Here is an 18,753-nt window from a genome sequence, read left to right on the forward strand (position 1 = left end):
GTGTTTTGCAGGTGAAAGTTGAGTTCGATGTGCCATAGTCACAAGCAGTAAGGCAATTAACAGAGAGATCACCATGCTGAAAGAGATTGGTTTTCATCACATTATATGGGTATATGCCATACTTGTCTGGACTTAATTTTTTACTATTGACAACCTAGTAATTTTATAGTGTATGGTGGAGGTTTATATGCAATTACTACTATTGCTGTTTTATACTTTTTTTTTTAATTCATAAAGTTTTGCCAAAAGTAACACTAAATGGATCTTTAAAGAGTACCGTATATACTCGAGTATAAGCCAACCCGAATATAAGCCGATGCACCTATTTTTACCACAAAAAAAGTGGGAAAACATATTAACTTGAGTATAAGCCTAGGGTGGGAAAATGCAGCAGCTACTGGTTAAACAATACCCATCTGCAGCCTCACTGTGCTCATTTTCAGTCTAATTGTGCCCAGTTGCAGTCTCTCTCTGTGCCCATTTGCAGTCTCTCACTGTGCCCATTTGCAGTCTCTCACTGTGCCCATTTGCAGTATCTCACTGTGCCCATTTGCAGTATCTCACTGTGCCCATTTGCAGTCTTTCACTGTGCCCATATGCAGTTGTACCTTTCATTAGTAAAACAGCGTGTGTCTGCCGCTGTATAATCCAGTCTCTTCGGCCGTCCATTGTAAGAAAGCCCAGCCTCCTCCTCGTTCGTCCGTGATAGAGGAACACTGATACGATGCTGGGAAACTGTATCAGCGTTCCGCCTATCACAGACGAGGAGGAGGCGGGGTTGTCTTACAATGGACGGCCGAACAGACTGGATTACACAGCGGCAGACACACGCTGTTTTACTAATAAAAGGTATGGCTGCATATGAATTACACAGCAGGAGACACATGCTGTGTTACTGCTGACTTGAGTATAAGCCGAGGGGGTCGTTTTAAAGCCTAAAAAATGGACTGAAAAACTCGGCTTATCCTCGAGTATATACGGTACCTTCTTTTCAAAGGGTTCTTTCATTGGGCATTTATTAATGTTTGCTTATTGTTGGGTGCATTTTTCCACACCAAAAATTATGGTGAGATGGTGGAGTGAAAATTCATTTCCTCCTAATGGTTTGTTAACCTTAATGGTATTATAGTTGTCTTTGATTACATTAGCCCTGACACATTTGTGATGCAACATAGATGAAATGGCATTTAATAAATGCTGCATGACCTAGAACGGGAAATTGCTTGTCCTTTTAGTGAATAGGGACAAGCTACATGAATTGATACATGAATATAGGGTACATGATCAGCCATTACACTTCAAACGGAGAATATAACTAAACTAATACCTAGTTAAAACAAAAACATTTAAAGTGTACAATGCCTTTAAGCATTCTGGATCATTTTTAGATCAATCTAACATAGTGTGAAGCTTTGGATTTATTTAATTTGCTAAACAAAACCTATACAGAGAAAAATATATCTGTATAGTGATGATCGCCCTCTGAAGATGCTAGCTGCCTGGCTGTCTCTGAATCACTGGCCTGGAACTCCTGAAGTACATACCTGATCAATTGCAAATTTTTCATCTGTGTCCAGTGTATCTTCAGAGCTGGTTATGCTCGAACCTTCACGTTATGTGCTGTTGAACCAATCTATCACCCCTGCTTCTCACCTTACTGTATCAACATGGAAGTGTTTGATTGGGCACAATTAACATGATCTTGAAGATACAATTGTTCTTCATAGCTCTGTGCGCTCCCTAAGTACTTTAAACGGCTCATAATGATCAGGCTCAAGGATTTCATTGCCTGTGGAAACCCACTGGGCTGCGTATGCAGAAAGCAATGATTATTCAGCTTCTTCTGTTCAAACAGCTGAGATTTAGAGAATGTTGATGCAGTGACCCGTACAATTCTGCATCCCTCCTCGTCTGCGCATAAAACCATGGCTGCATCTTTGAACAATGCAGAGATCATAATGTGTAAGTTCAAGTGTTGCCCTGTAAAACAGAAGCAGAGAGTCAAAGGAAATCAAATTGCCATAATGAGGAAGTGATTGTGGAAACGCCTTGTGCGATGGGCTGGTAGTTAAGGTAGCTTTAGGTGAACAACAGAATGGATACAATTACATAACAACCATAGTACAAATTCATTTTGTAATTGGATTCTTTTGTAAGGATACAGAGCAGCCTGCGTCCCTTGCCACACCAGCTAGTGGAAAGTGAGTCATAAGTTGTATAAAAACTGTCTGTAGAATAATCCTCTACATCACTTTTCTGCTCAGTTACATAATGGATGGTAGATGTTTATAAAAAGCTCCCTTTGCAGACTACTGCCTATAATTATTTGTTATCACAAGGCTTAATATGTGAGCAGCACGTAGAATAATCGCTGGTAATTAGTAGGTGTGTGCGGGGGTAAATGATAATGGCAGACTTGCAGAAGTGAAGTTTGCCTATCCTTATGTAACATTGTTTTTTATTTAGCTCATGTCTTTGCTTACTCGTATTTCACGAGGGGCCTACAGGGACTGCTCCACTGGTTCAAGTGATTTTTTAAAGGGATTGAAAACCTTATATATTCTTCATATGAGAGTGCATGGTATTGCAGTTGGCGCCACACCCATCTTTTATAATTTTTCATGCATCACAACAAACTGCAGAGATCTAAAGGGGTCCTTAAGAATGTCTGTTCAAAGTGGGGAACATTTAGTTAGCACAGTGGTAGGCCACATTTAGGACCTCACAGACCACTAAACTCGCAGTTTTGAATCCCACAAGCCACTTTTACATGCCTTATACACACAATTCTCTTGCTCCCCAAACTGCATCACACTGCTGGAAAAATGGAAAGAAACTGCGCTAAAAAATACCAAAAAATGTGAAAAGGGGAAAGAGAACTGCAACGTAGTCACAGTCTAATCCCTCTAAGTGCTGCGATTATCATGTAAACAATAACTACAAGAAACAAACATAGGAAAAATATAAATCGCGCTACCTCAACCACCCTTCTTGCCGGACACAAGCATATGCAAGTGGGTGATCTATGGTGATATAAATATAAAGCTGGCTGCTATGTCAAAAGCGACCTATATTGGCCACTAGTGTGCAGCATGCAGCAACCTCAGAATCCCACACCAGTGATGGTGATTTACAAGTGAAAACAAACAAACGAAAAACACTTAAATCAAAAAGACATTAGCTAGATATGAACTTTGACTATGAATGAGTTAATAGTCCAAAATATTAACAGCAGAAAGTCCATTAGATAGCAGGTAGTATGTCAAACACCCATGTATCCGTGCCACATTGCAGAGTGATATCTCCTCCACCAAACTTATAAATTGGCCTCCCACAATCCCTTATTACAGGGGATCAAAAACAGCATGTAAGAGGTCCCAATCTCGCAGTTTCGGATATGCAGTCCTGTTGGATCTCGTTCTTCAGGAAATTTCAGCAGTATCAATGCCCATCATGTAAAAACAGTGACAGCTCCACCTCCCTCTGAGTTCACAGCAGCCGGAACTACAGAGAAGGCATTGGGTATCAATGCACTCTGACAGTATTGACTGTCAGCGTGCATTGAGAACAACACTGGAAACAACAATAGGTGGTATATATACACCACAATGCTGATATGCGGCAGAACCCCTGGGGACCCCCAAAATTTTCTCGTGGACCTTCAGTAGTCAATGAACCACTGGTTGGCGACCGCTGCATTAGCAAATTGGTTTTCTTTAAACAGGCATATTAGAGTGGTTGGGCTGCATCAGTTTGGTAGATGATATCTGTGTAATCTATGATAGTAGAAAGAATACCAAAAGTTATATGATGAATTACCTCTATCTCTTCCGTTTACTGCTAACTGTTAATTTAATATTGTTTTGTTCAATCCCTCAATATAAGCTTTGCATTGTTCAAGTGAAGATTTGTTGTTCCTGTCAGAGAACTGCTGAATAATATAAGCTCTTGCAGTATAGGTGTTGACATAGTGCTGCAGTAAGTGACTGTACTGGGAAGTAATACATGGCGGTTCAGTTTATTTTATAAGCATGTTTGCCGCTTTTTCCTTTTCAGCTGCTCCATAATATAACCAAACATTCTTGACTTTATTACCTAAATCTTGTAATTTATTAAAGTAGATTAATTCTTTCTTGAGACCTCAGAAACTGCAAGCAGCCATAAATGGATCAATAGGCTGAGAGTGCTCTTAATGTTTCTATATAAAGAGAACCTGTCTCTAGCCACGGTATGCATTCTGTCATACCTAAGAAACTTGTGTTGTTGTTAAAGATGTGTTTTAGCATAAAAACGCCTCCTGTAGCTATTTTTATTAAGGTTTTTATTAAGGTTCCAATAAATTATGCAGTGTTCTTTACCTTCCATGTTGCACATGATAGTCATGCATTTTATGGGATACAAACAAGAGTTAGGCCCCATGCACATGGGTGTATTAAAATATAAAATATGTATGCTAGATATTGCTGCCAGGAGCTGACAGAAAAATCCAGTGTAAAAAGTGTAAATTGTTGTGCCTAACTATGTGTGCTTATGTGACTTTACAGGCGTATGGTGTTTAGATGCGTATGCGCATAAAATTATTCTACTGGATGAAATTATTTATTCTAGAATGCATTTCTACACGTTTGTGTACATTTATACACATATATGTGTAAATTATGTAAGTAATAGCCTCTCTGACCACTGGTCAAATACAAATCTAAGCACCACAATGTATATTGACACAATGGCTAAAATAAAGCTGAGTACAGTGCATGGGAAAAGGAAAAATGCCTCCTAAAAGCTGCATTGTTTTCTGCTCATGTGTATGAGACCTTTGTAATTATTTTTTTTTTAAATACCAGTTGGTAAATGAAGATTGTGGTCCTTTATCTAGACTTACAGTGCACTCTAGGACAAAATCAGACTACTGTGGGTACTGGCAAATATACCCAGGCCCACAGGTATTTTGGAGTTGCTTGCACATCCTACCCATCAATACATACACGTTACAAAATTATTACAAGTACGGTACATATGCTAAAATGTTCTTCCTTTTGCAGAATTAGTTTATATGCTTGTGAATGTCATCCTCGGTTTAAATTATACTTCGGGTTTCTCTTTTCTAGGCCACCCCCAGATCTTAGGTGATTGTCCTCCCCATCTAATAAGAATTGGATTGGGAAGTAACTGTCATTCTAGTACAATCACTGCAAGCACCTCCAGCTGATCAATCTAATAGGGAAATCAATTGCATGAAATAGATTTGTCCTATTGTTTCCAAAGATAAGACTGGCACTAGTGGTGTCTGCTTGGTTTAAAAACACAGATGTTCCACTAAACCTAGTGTATGGCTATAGAAACATACCTCTTTGTTTCTTATATCTCTCAACTATTATCCCATGTCTATAACTAGGCTAAGGCTACCCACAGATGTAATATGACATTGGATCAGCAAAATGGAGAGATTATCATGTGTTTGTTACACACACACACACAACAGCTGGTCAGACACATTTAGGGGAACAGTCGGGCTGTACCTGATCACTGTGATAATCAGTGCTGGCAGCATCTACCTTTCCTGCTGTGGTGCCACACTGAGGTTTGATGACTCTCTGATATTTGTGGACATGTGTAGGGCACATTTACACTTGCTTGGACACATTAAAGCACCCATCACTTTAATTTTCTTTCTTGATGCTTCGCTGATGCTTCGGTGGGGCTTTGATTATGCTTCAGTGATGCTTTTATGAAGCTTGGCAAGTGCCCAGTGTGTGTGTTGATCAATTTGTTTTAAATGAGCCCAGTAGAACCCCCTGCTTAGCAGTACCCCGATTTAGCAGAACCTCAGCTGAGTAGTAACCCCTAGCTTTGCTGTTCCCCAGCTAAGTAGTAACCCCACCTCTGCTGATCCTCTGGTTTGTTGATTCTCCGCTCTCTCTGGTCCCCGCTCACTTTCCACTATATTTCTCAAATGCTTTGCACAACGTGTGACATTGTTGGTTTCTCTTGCTCCAGTTCCCTAGCTCTGCTGATTCTCTGTTGTTCAGTTCTCTCTCTCCGGGCCCCGCTCACCTTCCGCTATAGAGTTTCCATGTTGTAAACCATGTGTGCCATCTGCAAGTTGCTCCTGCTCTGGTCCGGACCCTGCTCACCTTCCTGCTGCTCCTCGCTGCACACCAGATGTGACGTCTGCACCAGACACTTCCAGAATATATACACATGAACTGGAAGTGACTGCTGACGTCTTCCCGGTTCATTTGTTGGTTTACCAGTGCATCCTGGGATATATCATACCTGCAATACCTCCAAAGCAAAGAGCAGCTAAAGCTAAATAAAAGCCTCTCAAAATCTTCTGATGTTGTAAGCAAGCTTTGTCATAGACTTCTATGGAGTCTTTGAAGATGCTTTGAAGCACTAAGAAAGCGACATGGGGTATATTTTTTTAAGCAAAGCAAACACACATTTTAAACAAGACTATAAGCTTACCATTTTATTTAGTGACAGGTGCTTTGATTGACATTCAGAGTGCTTTATAAAAGCTTGTCCAATGCCACAAGTGTAAACAAGCCCTGAGACTTGGGAAGAACAATACACTTAAACTGGAGTTCATGGAGACTCTATCAATGTATTAAATTTGGAGGCGCTAAAGGACTAGGAATTCATTGGTAAACTGTAGCATTTATAGTATATGTACATTTTAAGAAAATCATTCACAATACATTTTTAAACCTCTCACACTGTGCAGAGTTAAAATAACAACTAACCTTCAACAACTGTTGTATGTAATACAATTCTTCTTATCATGTCTGTGCAGATTTAGACATTAGAGTTTACATGGTAAAACATACAATTGTATTTTGGTAGATTTTATACCTCTAACTTATGGTACAATGCACAAGATAAAGAAAGAAATGCAGCATTCAACAAAGATAGAAAATAAATTGCCCCCATTTTCAGATTTTTTTTGTCCATGGCCCTTCTTACAAAATTGTTTTCTCTCCATACTGTACTTGGCCAGACTGTTACACATTATAGCACTATTGGCTAGCAATTCGACTGATATATGTAGATCTGATTTGATGCAGTGTTTCCAGGTTTTAGAATGGTGCAGGAAAAATGTGGCCTGGGTTACGAACACATTAAAATGTGTAATTATAATAAGAGCAGTATGCCTGGACATCAGTTCACAACCCTTGATGTAATGTGACGTGTTGCAGTATAAATCATTGTATGCTTTTCACAGGGTTGTGTTCAGATGTCTGTGTATTCTCATGAGACACAGCATATTTCTAAATTAATCTAGATTCTTGTTTGGAAACAGGATGAAGAAGCAACCACAGTACAAGTGAGAGAACAGGACCAAGATGTTCTGGTGCTTAGGAAAGTGTCATCAGAGAAGCCAGCCTCCACAGCAGGGAGTGGCGAGACTGATTGGAGGTAAGAGTTTTTCCTCTAGGCATCCAGACACACACAGACAGTCAGGCTCAGGCTGACTGCAGAACACTGAGCTGGCAGATGGATTTAGCTAGCAAAGACAGATCTGGTTTGGGAATACACTGCACATTATAGGGGATGCCCTTTGTCACTGAAACGCCACAATGGGAAGCTCAAAGCTGAGGGTCTTTAATGGCCACATGAACAAAAAGCCATCAGCTTTCACTGTCAGGGAGCTTCCTTTGCCCACATTTGATGTGCCTTATTTTAAATACATTGATGAGGAGGATGAGGAAGACGAGTGGAGCAGCCGCTCGCAATCCTCTACCGAGGATGACTCTGTGGACTCTTTGCTTTCTGACAGGTACATGGTGGTGTCTGGGACTCCGGAGAAGATTTTGGAGCATCTCCTGAATGCCCTGCACCTGGATGAGGTACAAGACAAAGAGACAGGTATGATACAAAATACAGCTGTGACTGCTTTGCTTCTTTTTCAGATGCCAGCTGCAAAAGAAGATATGCATGAAACATTATGGACAGCATTTCTTTATTATACTAGGTTGACAAAAGATGGTGTAGTTATCATAACAAACTACTACTATGTCAAACACATCTTAAGATGTCATTATAACGTCACATTATTCTGTGATGAGCAACGCAGTACAGAGGGATGTTTGGTTTGTAAAACAATTAGTAGTAATATTTGTGTCAATTGTATCCCACTACATAATCTTTTACCAAAGCCACCAAAGGAAATAAAAGCTGCTGCAGAGCTTCTTTAGGTAAACATGTATGCATCATATCAGATCATCTTGACATTACAGACTTCCTTAATATGGACTATCTGTAGCAATTTAATTTTCCTTTCTAACAGTAATGGCAGTAAAGTGCCATGTATGTTAGCGCTGTTTCTAAAAGGTAAAGTATAAGGCCTCATTGTCTCATACTGACACTAGCAAGCTCATTGAAAAAGACAGTACATAGAGATAAATTTGAAAGTTCTATTATCCATAGAATGCATTTAGATTCACCTTTCATCATGTCAGAGGGATCACATCAATGAAAAAGGTGGGCTAGTTAAATAAAGCAGACGTGTAATAATCCAGATCAATTAAGCTTTCCTTTTACACCAATCAAAGATAAAAAAATGGTTGCTGTGGTTTACTACTATTTGAACATTTCTATTAACAAAAAGGTTGACTGGTTATACCGCAATCTATTTAGATTGTAAGCTCATGTGGACGGGGCTTTCTCCTCCTCCTTTGTCACGTGTTTGTACTTTTTTGTTTTGATTCTGAAAACCTTGTAATGTTGTATAGTACTGCAAACAATACTAGCCCGCTATGAATGATGCATAATAATATATATAAAGGATCGTATAATGTGTTTAAAGTAAGATAGGCAGTCAGTATGCAGTTATGTTTATGCTCCATCCTGCTGACGAGTCTACAGTGCAAAGGTGCAAGATTACATTGCTGCTCTCTCTAGGAATTCCATACAGCCAGCATCAAGGATGTCAGCGCTTGCCCAGGTCATAGAGTGGATTTAGAGAGTGCCTGTCCTGTGTCTTCTGTCATTTCATTATCTTCTGCACAACATCTGTATTGACTTGGGGCTGTCATGCATGCAAATTAACTTGTAGACCCGTGAAGCTTGCTTTTCCTGCACGTGTCTTAAAGAGCTGTGGATCAACCACAGCGGGAGCTTACAGTGACCTCTTTGTGAGAAAATACTAATCTCAAAAGTGAGATGCTTAATTTACAGGATGAATAAAAGAAACCTGCAAAGTTTCAAAGAAAAACTTGAGCTGTTGTGTTGACTATAAGGCATCATGCCCTGCTAGCAAGCTGCTCCAGCTGATCATAGTGTTTAGATTTGTTTCTGTCAACCCCCTAGCGACTGTTTCGGAGCAATGTCAGTGACAACAAAAGCTAAACACGATTAATTATTAAATAGCCACTTTTCCTACATTAATCTCTGTACGCTTTGGTTTTTCATTCATTAATGTTAGAGAAGTATTTGTAGTTATTTCTTTCTGTGCATGTATGCAGCAAAATGAGTCTGGTGATGTAATGACAGCATTTTATTGTATTATTTGTGGTTCAGGTAAGGTGACCCCCTTTTCTGGATGGTTGATAAACAATTTGGAGCGATAAAATTGGCAGCATCACTGGAGAGGAGCTGACAGTCGGGCAACCCCCTCTGCTTTTCATTATCTGCGTTATCCTTTATTGTCTATTGTTTAGCTTAGGCCATCTCTGGAGAAACTGTTGTCGATTCTGCTGCATGTTGGCTTTCCTCTGTGTCTTGTATCTGCTATTCTTTCCTGCACTTTTCCGAATGGCAAACCATTCAAACATACCCTGTTTGACAGACAACTATGTTCAGATGTTCATTTTTTACAGCTTTAGTGGGAGAACTAATACTTTTTTTTTTTTTATGCAAGCTAAGACTTCTAATTTTAATGTTGGATGATTTTTATTTAGAATGAACAGTGTCCTTCCAGCACTGTGTTTTTTTGGGAATTGTTTTGTTAGCTTGAGTTCTGGAATGCAGCAGTACATACTTTGTGTTGTATGGTGAACGCAGACAAGAGTGGAGTAGTCCCCCTGTAGAAATAGGATTACATGATGATGATATGCGTAGATAGACTGCCCTCTGCTACCCGTGGGAAATAACAGGACAAATCAGTGCATGAAACATCCATCCATGTTTCTGTATTCCTGACAGAGATTGAGTAGCTGGGAATATCCTAACTAAATTACTCTCTATAATTGCCACCACTAGATTCCCTTAAATCTTTAGAGTACATCCAAAAGCTGCTATTTCAGGTATGTTTTGGTCGCTGTATCACATGCTGACTTTATCTAGAGACAAGATGTTCCACCATAAGTTCCTGTCTTTTTGGATGTTGTCACACATCCTTGTTGCATTAACAGAAAAATAAAATCGATAAAATAGTGATATTTGTTAATCAGACATTTCGTGAAAAACGCAGCAGTCCATTACAAAGAGAAGTACCATTCACCAGATTTAAAGGAAAACTCTACGGAAATGTTATGTTGGATGTTATTTACTGAGAGTTCTCTTTGTGAAAATTCTCAATGCCTGGCTATTTACGCTGATGCAATATCTTCAATACTAATTCAATAAGTCACTGACCTGAAGCAAGCATGTTAAGCAGAGTTCCTGACTTCATTCTGATTTTACATGCTGTATGCTTGTTCTGCAACCCAAAGTAATGAAGCCAGTGGCAGTCAGGGAGCTAGCAAACTCAGAAAGAAGTAAGCAGTTGTAGATCCCTTGTTGCCCTAAGAACCATTTTTTCCTCTTAAAGAGGTTGTAAAGGTAAAAAAAAAATGCCCTAAATAGCGTCCTTTACCTTAGTGCGGTCCTCCTTCACTTACCTCATCCTTCCATTTTGCTTTTAAATGTCCTTATTTCTTCTTTCTGTCTGTAACTCCACACAGTAATGCAAGGCTTTCTCCCTGAAGGCCAGGGTTGCGAGACCCTGGGTTGTGAAGGGTACAGAAGCGGCTGGCTCAGGCTTTCAGTGGTGTGCTGAGAGGCTGTGTCAGATGCTGGTCCAGGCATCTCAGTGGATCCCGACATTAAAGTCGGGATCTCTCCAAAGCCTAAACTAGATGAGTGGCATCAGCAGACAGTGAGCTTTAGCCTGCTGTTGGCTGAATACGGGTCACAAGAGTGCAGGTTGAAGTGCATTCCTGTGATCCCCAGGAGAAGTAGGGTCAAAGCCAGATTAACAAGATAAAAAATGAATATCCCATTAAAAGAGAGAAAAAAAATATCCCATTAAAAAAAAAAACACTGTAGCTCCTGCTGGATTTTGCTTCTAATCCCCTTGTGGAGACTGCCATTTGTGGATGGACATTTTATGGTTACGTAACCTATCACATTGCTATATTCTTTGTATATGGACTGTAAACTGAAGGACTTATAAATAAACGGTCGTGGAATGAATCAGCTGAGTTTACAGTATTTTCTTATGGGGAAATTCACTTTCATATACGAGTGACCATAATTATACTTTAAAGTGATTGTACAGTCCTCTCCTTTTTTCCCATGGGTGTCCGCTCAGCAAGCCCTATGCTGAGGGGGCACCCATGTGGGCGCACTCTTGAGATGGGCTGTGTGCATCCACAGACACCCACAGAGTGGCTCAGCCATGCCCCCTGCTCCCTCCAAAAGGATTTGACTGGCAGCAGCAGGTGCCAGATCACATATTAGCACATTATGACAGACTTGCCTAAAAACAAAGCCCTCTTGGGTTTGCTAGCTCCTGCTGTTTGAATGAATGAGCTACCATAACATTACTCCTGAGTCATGGCCAAAACACAGAGCTCTGGATTGACGGCACATTCAGTATGCATGCGCTGGTGACATAACTGGCTTCAAAACAAGCGAATGTGTCCTAAGCGGTGCAAGTTTAGGAGATATCTATTTTACCTACAAGTGAGCTTTATTATGAGCTTAACTGTAGATAATCTATAGTCTATACCTACTAATTCATGTTGGTGTACTTTTTGCACTACTTGTTTCCATTGTAATCTCATTCTTATGGTCTAACATTAAAGTGGTGTAAGGTTAGAGATCTGCCGGTTTACTGTAAAAAAGTAACATGCCGTAAAGGAAGAAATGACAGGTTAATTATGGGTCAGTCTAGTGCTGATGTGAGACGGTATTCCTAGGATGTTGTGGCATTTTCACAAATCTGTCTAAACACAACATTTCCAAAGTTGGTAAAAGGCAGAAACACACAGCATAGTTCTTGTCTGATTTATTCTCCAAGTTATGTAGCGTTCCATAGCTGTTAAAATGCTTTGTGCATTACAATAAGCTTGTAACATTTAGAGAAAGTGAAAATTTAACACATAGTCTGACAAAAGTTGTGGCAGAATGAGGTTACTCTGGGCAACAAAAACCTTCTTTTTTTTTTTTTTTAACACTATCTCATTTGTTTTTATTGGATTAACCTGCCTGGCGGTATTCCCGAGTCTGACTCGGGGTTAGATTTTCATGCTGCGAGCGGTAACCCCGAGTCAGACTCGGGCTCGCCTCGCTGGATCCACAGACAGTGTTTACTTACCTTGTCCCTGGATCCAGCGATGCCACCGCGCTGTGTAAGCGAGCGGGTGCTCGCTCGATTCACACAGCGTCCTCCTGTGCCGCCGATCTCCGTTCCCTGCAACGTTACGACGCACGGGAGTGGAGAACGGCGCCAAATTCAAAAACGTAAACAAACATATTACATACAGTATACTGTAATCTTATAGATTACAGTACTGTATGTAAAAAATACACACCCCCCTTGTCCCTAGTGGTCTGTCCAGTGCCCTACATGTACTTTTATATAATAAAAACTGTTCTTTCTCCCTGCAAACTGTAGATTGTCCATAGCAACCAAAAGTGTCCCTTTATGTCAAAAATGGTTTTAGATCAGCTAAAAAACAGCGATAATAAATTATAATCACTTGCAGAATTGTGCGATAGCGATTTGTGGGGAAATTCGTCATAAAAAAAAAAATGACAGCGACAATTCTGCAACTGAGCAAATTTCAGTGATTTTGAGTTGATTACATTATTGAAGATTTTTTATTATAATTATATTGTTATTTGTTATAATTATTTATAATTATTTATTATATTATAATTTATAATTTTGTTTTTAAAAAAATGTCATACCCGGGATGCCTATTACACTCTGGTTTGGTCAGATTTAAGTGAGTTATTTCTAAGGATTACAGGCCTACAGTATAAAACACCAAATTTCCTTGCAAATAATGGTACCGCTTTCAGCATGTTTTTTCTGAAAGAATCATACCGCCAGGGAGGTTAAACCAATAACTTCTGCAGTGCATTACAGAGTAATTAAAACTATCTTACCTGTACTGAAGCAGCTTACAGTATAATATACATTTATAATACCCACAGGCATACACACATATCCTCAGACCTTTCTGTATGCATATAGATTATGTGATAAAGCCAGCATGGAAAACCTAAAAGGCCATGCAGATAATGTTTCTGGTTTCAGTGCTCTCCACCACATCATCATGCTGTCCTACTTAAAGCCTTGCATTCTTATTTGTAACTTGCTCACATAAGACTGCTTAGTAAAATACTTCCATAATATTGGATGAAATAACTTTTCTCTTTTGTAGCAAAGTGCTTTTGAAATATCTTAGAAGATAAAAGTATGTTTGACATTCATGGAACAGTGCGTTGTGGCAAGCCATCACTCCGTGTTAACCTTAAGCTCTCAGTGTACTGGTAGATCTTGCTTCAGTAGATAATGCAGCAAAATGGCAAAAACTAAAGTTAAAATAATGAAATTACATTTGGATTTTCTCTGTGACTTTTTCAGATTTAAAGACAGTAGGGCTTTTGCATGTATCTCTAGTTTAATTGGAGTTATTTTTATATTATTCAGTAAACTCTATTTTTTACTAAACACTATAAAAAGTGGTTTCAAACTTGACATGTGGTGCATTTTGAAAATCTTTAAAGGTACACGGCAGTCAAAATTACAAATTTAAACCTTGAGATGCATACAGGAAACACAAGGGTTGATTTACTAAAGACAAAGTGCAGTTGCGTTCTGCAAGTGCAGTTGCTTTAGAGCTTAGTAAATGAGGTAAAGCTTTACTCTGCAAAAAGTACCCAATCACATGCAAGGAAAAAAAAAAACTGCATTTTTGCTTGCACATGATTGGATGATGGAAATCAGCAGAGCGTTTGCTCATTTACTAAGCTCTGGTGCAACTGCACTTTGGAAATTGCACAGTCTTATTTGCCTTTAGTAAATCAACCCCACAGTTTTTCTGCTCCTTATATTATTACATTATACCCAAAACTGTTGATTTGAGAACACATGCTTGTGATTCCGAAGAGCTGTTTCTAAACACACCCCTTCAAATTCCTTGCTGTCCCTTATACAAACCAGTAATGCTTGAGCGAAAAAATTTCAAGGGACCTCTCAATGTCGAGCAGCTCATTTGTTTTTACTAGCATCATAGTTATGGGGTGGTGCATACAATTGTTTGTGAGTAGAAAGCTTATGATCTGTCCTTGGCCACAAGGTATAAAGTACATATCACCTTGAAGGTTCTCCTGGACCTATTTTTGGTAGGGTCTGTGTTTCTAAATCATTGATCGGTCTTTGGCTTCGGATTGACGTAAAGAGGACACACTGCCACGTATTATAGTGCCATTTAGCTACTGCTAAAGATCTAAATCCCATGATGGGATTTGAATTAACAAATGCTCATTTATTATTAACATCTGATATTTGTTTATAGTTGGTAGCTTAAAGAGAAAATTCCCTTTTTTGTACGGGCAGAAGCTTGTAAAGCTGGCCATACATTTAGATACTTTCACTTTAGAAAATGTTTCCTCCACCAAACAATCCCACCCCTAATTCAGTGAAGGTCAGGCTGTATCTCCATTGCAGCCTGTGCCAGGTTGTCTTTCTTCATATTTTGTTATATCATAGAGATTAATAGAAATTTGAAAGAAATGTTCCGATTCACCAAATCCTTCCCAATTCTGAGTCATATCCTAAGATCTGTTGACACGATAGTCCACACGACATGCAAAGGAACTGTTTCATGGTTGCTCTGAAAACATTTTGGCATACTATTCTGAGGCTGGGTTTACACTGCTGCCAAATGCGGCTGACAACAGGGGTCCGGTGCATCCCTGTTCTCCATTTCAGGGATGAATCAGGGCCAAATGTTTGCCTGAATTCGGCCCTGAAACGGAGCCAAAGACGCACAGGACTCCTGTGCAAGCCGCTCTGCAGCCTCCATGAATTATGTGAACCGGCTCAATTGAGAGCCGGTCACAATCTCCTGTCATGGTAATTGGATGCAAAGAAAACTGCATCCACTTCGCACCATCTTAAAGCGGAGGTTCACCCTAAAACATCTATGTACCATTAAATGCAGCATACTTACGTCAGCTACAGTATGCTGGTATTTTTTTTTTTTTATCGCTGTACATACCGTTGTATAGTTAATTTTCTTTTCTTCCTCCCGCGGGGAATAGGCGTTCCTATGAAGAGGCGTAGATGATTGACGTGCGGAAAATAGCCAATCTGGGACTCGGCTATATACGGCGCCTGCGCAGTCAGCTCTGCACGGCTCCTAGTCTGTGCGCAGGCGCCGTATAGCGCCGTGTCCCAGATCGGCTATTTTCAGAACACGTGACGCGCCTTTTCCGCACGTCAATCATCTACGCCTAGGAACGCCTATTCCCCGCGGGACGAAGAAAAGAAAATTAACTATATAACGGTATGTACAGCGATAAAAAAAAAAAAATACCAGCATACTGTAGCTGACGCAAGTATGCTGCATGTAATAGTACATAGATGTTTTTTAGGGTGAACCTCCGCTTTAAGGTCATAAAAATACAATTTAATGCAGTTATGAATTTAAACTTTCAATGAACATGCTAACAAGTAGAAGAGAGCAGAGTAATGATCTCAGCAGTCTGCTGCTGCTCCTTCTCTAATTACAGGCTGGTGGCAGTGAAGTTACCAAGTTAAACTGCTTAAATGCAGTAAAGGAAAGAGAGGGGTCATGGACTTGACCATGCTGTCTCGCAGGGTTCTAACGAAATATAAGGATTGGATGTTGAACTGATTAGAGACCCATTAGGTAGTGACACTGGGAACAGGATGACAGCCCGAGGGACTGTACATTTCAATAAGAAGTGAGCAGTGGCAGCTCCCATATTACTAACCTCAAAAGTTCAGTTTATCATACTGAATGTAGAAATGTAGAGAGGTTCTGTGGAACAAGAGAGAAAATATCAAAATAGCCATTTCATTTTCCAAAGCTGCAGCATGGTATGAAATCAACATGCTGGCAGGTCATCTTTAAAGGCAATATAATTTGGTACAGATGGAGTGTGCTTCCATAGCTGCCTTAGTAAGTTAAATTAACAGAGCATGCTATATTACCTTGAGGCAAAGCTTCATTCCTGTGCAATAAGTATAAGTCATTCCCTGTGAGCTTGTCACCATCTGACACCACAAATACCAAAGAATCCAGCTCCACACATTCATACTGCGCTCTCCACCACCAGGGAGAACAGGCTAGGAAAATAATTTCAAACACCAACACATCATAACACTTTGTTCCCCCTTGTAAAAACTTGATGTGTTTACCGGTAACTTTTTATTGTGTAACATAATAGCCTGCAGCAGAGGTAAAAGAACTTTGCGCTTTCATGTTGTTGACAGATCGGCAGTCCCAAATTTTGGCTGCTTATTCAACTTGTACTTCAGTATCAATTTACTGGATCGGCTTTTAAGTTTAAAATATTTGTTAATGTGTGCTTGTATTCCACAATTTGTACCTTCTATTAACCTTGTATGACATTCCTTACATAACATATATACCAGAAAACCATTTTTAATTGTCACACAGTACAAATGTCACCTCGGCAATTATGCTCATGTTAAATTGATGGACCTTGGGGAAACTCTTATTTGCTATTATATTGTCCTAACAGGATAGTCATATATAAATGAAGGGTAAGCAACTTTGTTTTTTGTTGTTTTTTTTTTGGTGTTGTGGGGGTAATTGGGCAGGTGCATTTTACCGTAGCTAATCATCCTGCTAATATTAGTGTATACTGAGCTAAATCGCTTAGTTCAAAGTTCAGCTTGGGGCATAGTGGCACTGTCTGCAGCATTCAGACCAAAGCTGCCTGTTTCTTTCTATGGCTTCTGACAGCAAGCCTGCATGAATAGTGTTCAAGCCATAAAAAGCACACAGGGGTTGATTTACTGGCATGGTAGCCAATTATCTTCTAACTTCAGCTTGTTCAATTAAGCTTTGACAAAAAAATAAATGGAAGCTGATTTGTTTCTACACAGAGCTGCACCATATTTTGCACCCTCCAGTTTTAGTAAATCAACCCCACTGTGTCAAGTGTTTTTAATACATCCAATACACAAGGTCTAAGACTGTGCAGGAGTAGATAACTTTTCCATTTATGTTCTGGAGTAGCAAACTGCCATGGTTTAAGTCCTTTTTAAACGTAAGAATAAGATCAATAAACCCCACTACTTGGAGAATGCTTGACAAAGACTGTGGTATCTTGTGAAGACTTCTTTAAAATCCAGAGCATGGGGTTTGAAAGGCAGTTCCATTTCAAGGGTATGGCTACAAACAAAGATCGTCAATGTTTATGAGATATTCTACTCATTGGTGCATGCATGGCATATAATTGCATAGTGTGACAGTATTACATAGAATGCCCGTATAACATGGCTTATGAAAGCCAATTTCCTCAGTAAGAATAGTCTGTTTTAGGTCATTTGGTTGGTCTTGTGGTGCAATTGAAAACTTAAGCCTTATAAGTTTATAGGACTGTTTTCATCAGACAAACCGATCGTGTGTGGGCCCCATCAGTTTTATTTCCATCGGTGTAGAAAAATAGAACATGGTTTACATTTTTCCTATGGATAAAAAACTGATAGAAAAATCCCATTGTCTGTATGGAACTCCATCGGTCAAAAATCCACGCATGCTCAGAATCAAGTCGATGCACGCTTGGAAGCATTGAACTTCATTTTTTTTTTCGGTTTGTCAAAGTGTTGTACGTCACCACGTTTTGGCATGATCGGATTTTTGACTGATGGTGTGTGGGCAAGACTGATGAAAGTCAGCTTCATCGGATATCCGACGAAAAAATTCATCGGATTAGATTGCATCAGATATCCGATCGTGTGTACAGGGCTTAATGGTAATATTAAAACCCAGGCGCCCTGTATGCAAAGATAGCTTCTGTACCACAATATATACTGTGCATAATGCAGAAACGTGAACTTTAGCGAATTACCTCATTTTCACCAGTGAAATCAGTCTACATTGCCCAGAATCAGATGCCTGTTTTTTCCATTTGATATGTGACATTCTATCTATAGCCTAATTGATATTCTTTGTTTCACTGTTTACCACTAGGCTATTTTCAAGTAATTGTCTCTTGGTTTCCCATTCTAGTAGCTGCATGTTTCAGTATAGCTTACGCCAGGCATTGACTCCCTAGCCATTAATTGCTTTTATACTATTGCTATCGCTGCAACCATAGATCCAGCTCTTGCTAACAACTAGCACAATGCACAGAACTTCCTTTTATTGCTCAGTAATAACAGAATGCTAATTGTAACATTAAATCACAATTTAAGCACTTAAATTTGGCTCTTTTAAAGTTTAGTACTTTTGCCTCACGTTTTTCTTTTAATTCAATATAAATGACCTAAATGTGATGTTGTATCACTGCATGTGCTGACATGGCATCCTGGTG

The 18,753-nt window shown here is 39.5% G+C and overlaps 1 protein-coding gene and 1 long non-coding RNA gene across 5 annotated transcripts in view; one reads left to right on the forward strand and one right to left on the reverse strand.

Moving 5' to 3' along the window:
• Nucleotides 1-18,753, forward strand: part of RAPGEF5 (Rap guanine nucleotide exchange factor 5) — a 382,012-nt gene that overhangs the window by 296,220 nt on the left and 67,039 nt on the right. For all 4 annotated transcript variants that reach the window (XM_040352795.1, XM_040352797.1, XM_040352796.1 and 1 more), the window contains 2 exons: nt 7,304-7,419; nt 7,781-7,869. In XM_040352795.1, the coding sequence (XP_040208729.1) occupies nt 7,304-7,419; nt 7,781-7,869 (205 nt within the window). The remainder of the gene's footprint in view (nt 1-7,303; nt 7,420-7,780; nt 7,870-18,753) is intronic.
• On the reverse strand, nt 6,460-16,732 carry LOC120940134. Its single transcript, XR_005749391.1, has 3 exons — nt 16,400-16,732; nt 16,180-16,226; nt 6,460-7,920 (listed from the first exon to the last, which is right to left on the reverse strand). It is a non-coding gene; the product is annotated as an uncharacterized LOC120940134 (long non-coding RNA).

The sequence above is a fragment of the Rana temporaria genome, chromosome 5 (genome assembly GCF_905171775.1).
Source record: "Rana temporaria chromosome 5, aRanTem1.1, whole genome shotgun sequence".
Lineage (NCBI taxonomy): Eukaryota > Metazoa > Chordata > Amphibia > Anura > Ranidae > Rana > Rana temporaria.